The following is a 1878-nucleotide window of genomic DNA, read 5'->3' on the forward strand; positions in this document are numbered from 1 at the left end:
TCGCCACAGCAGAAGCTGCGCTAGCCGAGATGTAACGACACCCATACATGCAAGCGTGTATGCGTGTGTGTGTGTGTGCTCGCCAACGTGCACGTGTGTATACATGTGTGCGCATGGAACCTCTTTCCAACACTCCTTGACGATGCGTGTGTGAGGCTCTGTGTATTCTGAGCACCTTTGGATGGGACTTCAACACCGCCATGGACTTGCCTCGTTTCAAGGACATCGTCCATGCTCCTGCACCTGCTGTAGCGGCATTTGTTGCGCGGCGGTCTCTCTCCTCTTTGCAATGCTGCGTTCACGCTGCCTTTCTGTTTCTAGCTCATCGTGGCACCCTCTCTGTTAGCCAATGCAGCTAGCAGAGGGTGGCATGCTGCTTGTAAAGCACTGCGCACTGTTTGTTAGTGCCAGTTGTTGCTTCGTCACAATCTATTCTCTCCATTGGCAAATCAGCACCCACCACTAGTCATCCGCTCACACTGCGCCAAAAAACGGGCAAGAAGCTCTTCATTCACTTGACAGTGGCATGTGGCGCACGTTTCAGTAAGATTTTCAGTAACTAACTGCCCTCCTTCGCTCTTCGCACGCGCAGTGCAACCCTAGGAAATAGCTCCGCCCCCTAAACTTCTTAGCCTAAACACTCCAGTATACATGATTGTATTTATACCCAATGATTGTATTTATAGATATTTTAAGAATACAGCTTTTTCGATTCTTTTCTTGTATATTTTCGTACCTTTTTTGTAGCAGTGCACTCTACGGATTCCGCATGTTGCCCAGTACAGTTTGTTTGCTATCTTCTTTGACGCTATTTCTCGCCCGCCTTGAAGTTCTCAAGAACTGTCTCACCGTAGACGTGTACACACATTTCCTTCTAATACTAGCCATTAGATTCTTCGATGTTTTCAACGCGGTTGAGACTGGCAGATGCTGCCGACGTGGCCGTACTCGGTTAAACCAGGTTCCGTTGATGTGTTGGCGTCGAGCACCGAGCGTGCCGAGGTCCGGTGTTTCTCCCAGTGCTGGATTGCGAGCCTGTGACATGTACTTCACTTAAAATGAGAAAGCATGAAAACTGGTCTGTGAGATGTCGTGATTCCTTATCAGGAAGCTTGCATACGAACTGAGTGCTCCAGACGGCAGTCGTGCGTCAGTACAGTGTCAGTGCAGTCGGCAGGAAGCGCGAGCTCCGACGAATAGAGCAGCCATCTTCTTCTTCTAGGGAGCTGTATAGTTTAAAAAAAAAAAGAAACTCCCCGGTCCCGATGATGGTGGCAAGGAGCTTGAATTTTGTAGCCTTTCTTGCCATTAATAATATTCCGGCATTTAGGCTGCGTTTGTTTTTAGCTACCTGGTAGAGTGGAGTAGAGTCACTCTACCGATAGAGGTAGATGGTAGAGGTAAGTGCACGAACGGTATTCTACCGGATTTAGTAGTTTGCACGATATGTACGGGAAATGTTTCTCTTCTGTATGGAGGTGTACAAATCCTTGATCTTGCCGGAAATCCCGTAGCTCTACCAACTTCTACCGGCCTTTACCAACCTTTTCCTGGTAGAGCCGGTAGAGGAAAGTAGAATCTACCCTTTTGAGAAGAAGAAAACGAACACCTCTACCGAAAGAAGTAGTTTCTACCCAAACCTGTAGATCAAAATGAACGCCCCCTTCTACTGCCTGATTGTAACCATCTACGGGAGCATGTTGCTGTGCATCACAGGACAGTCTCCTTGGTACCAGTCTTTCGCCGTCTTTCACCTGTAGCTGTAGCAAGAAGTAGCCACGTGTGTGTGTGTGTGTGTGTGTGTGTGTGTGTGTGTGTGTGTGTGTGTGTGTCCTGTGCTCTGCGATGTCTGCCAGCGTACTTTCTCCCACCAGAAAT

The 1878-nt window shown here is 48.3% G+C and overlaps 1 protein-coding gene across 2 annotated transcripts in view; it reads left to right on the plus strand.

Annotated features, from left to right (window-relative positions):
* The window catches only part of LOC135821067 (uncharacterized), a 12721-nt gene extending 11735 nt beyond the window's left edge, over positions 1 to 986 (plus strand). Inside the window, exon 5 of one of the 2 annotated variants that reach the window (XM_065334128.1) lies at positions 1 to 986. This exon is cut by the window's left edge and continues 1262 nt beyond it. In XM_065334128.1, the coding sequence (XP_065190200.1) occupies positions 1 to 24 (24 nt within the window). In that variant the 3' untranslated portion in view covers positions 25 to 986. The other variant, XM_065334127.1, reaches the window with a different exon arrangement.
* The last annotated feature ends 892 nt before the right edge of the window (positions 987 to 1878 follow it).

The sequence above is a fragment of the Sycon ciliatum genome, chromosome 7 (assembly GCF_964019385.1).
Source record: "Sycon ciliatum chromosome 7, ocSycCili1.1, whole genome shotgun sequence".
Taxonomy (NCBI): Eukaryota; Metazoa; Porifera; class Calcarea; order Leucosolenida; family Sycettidae; genus Sycon; species Sycon ciliatum.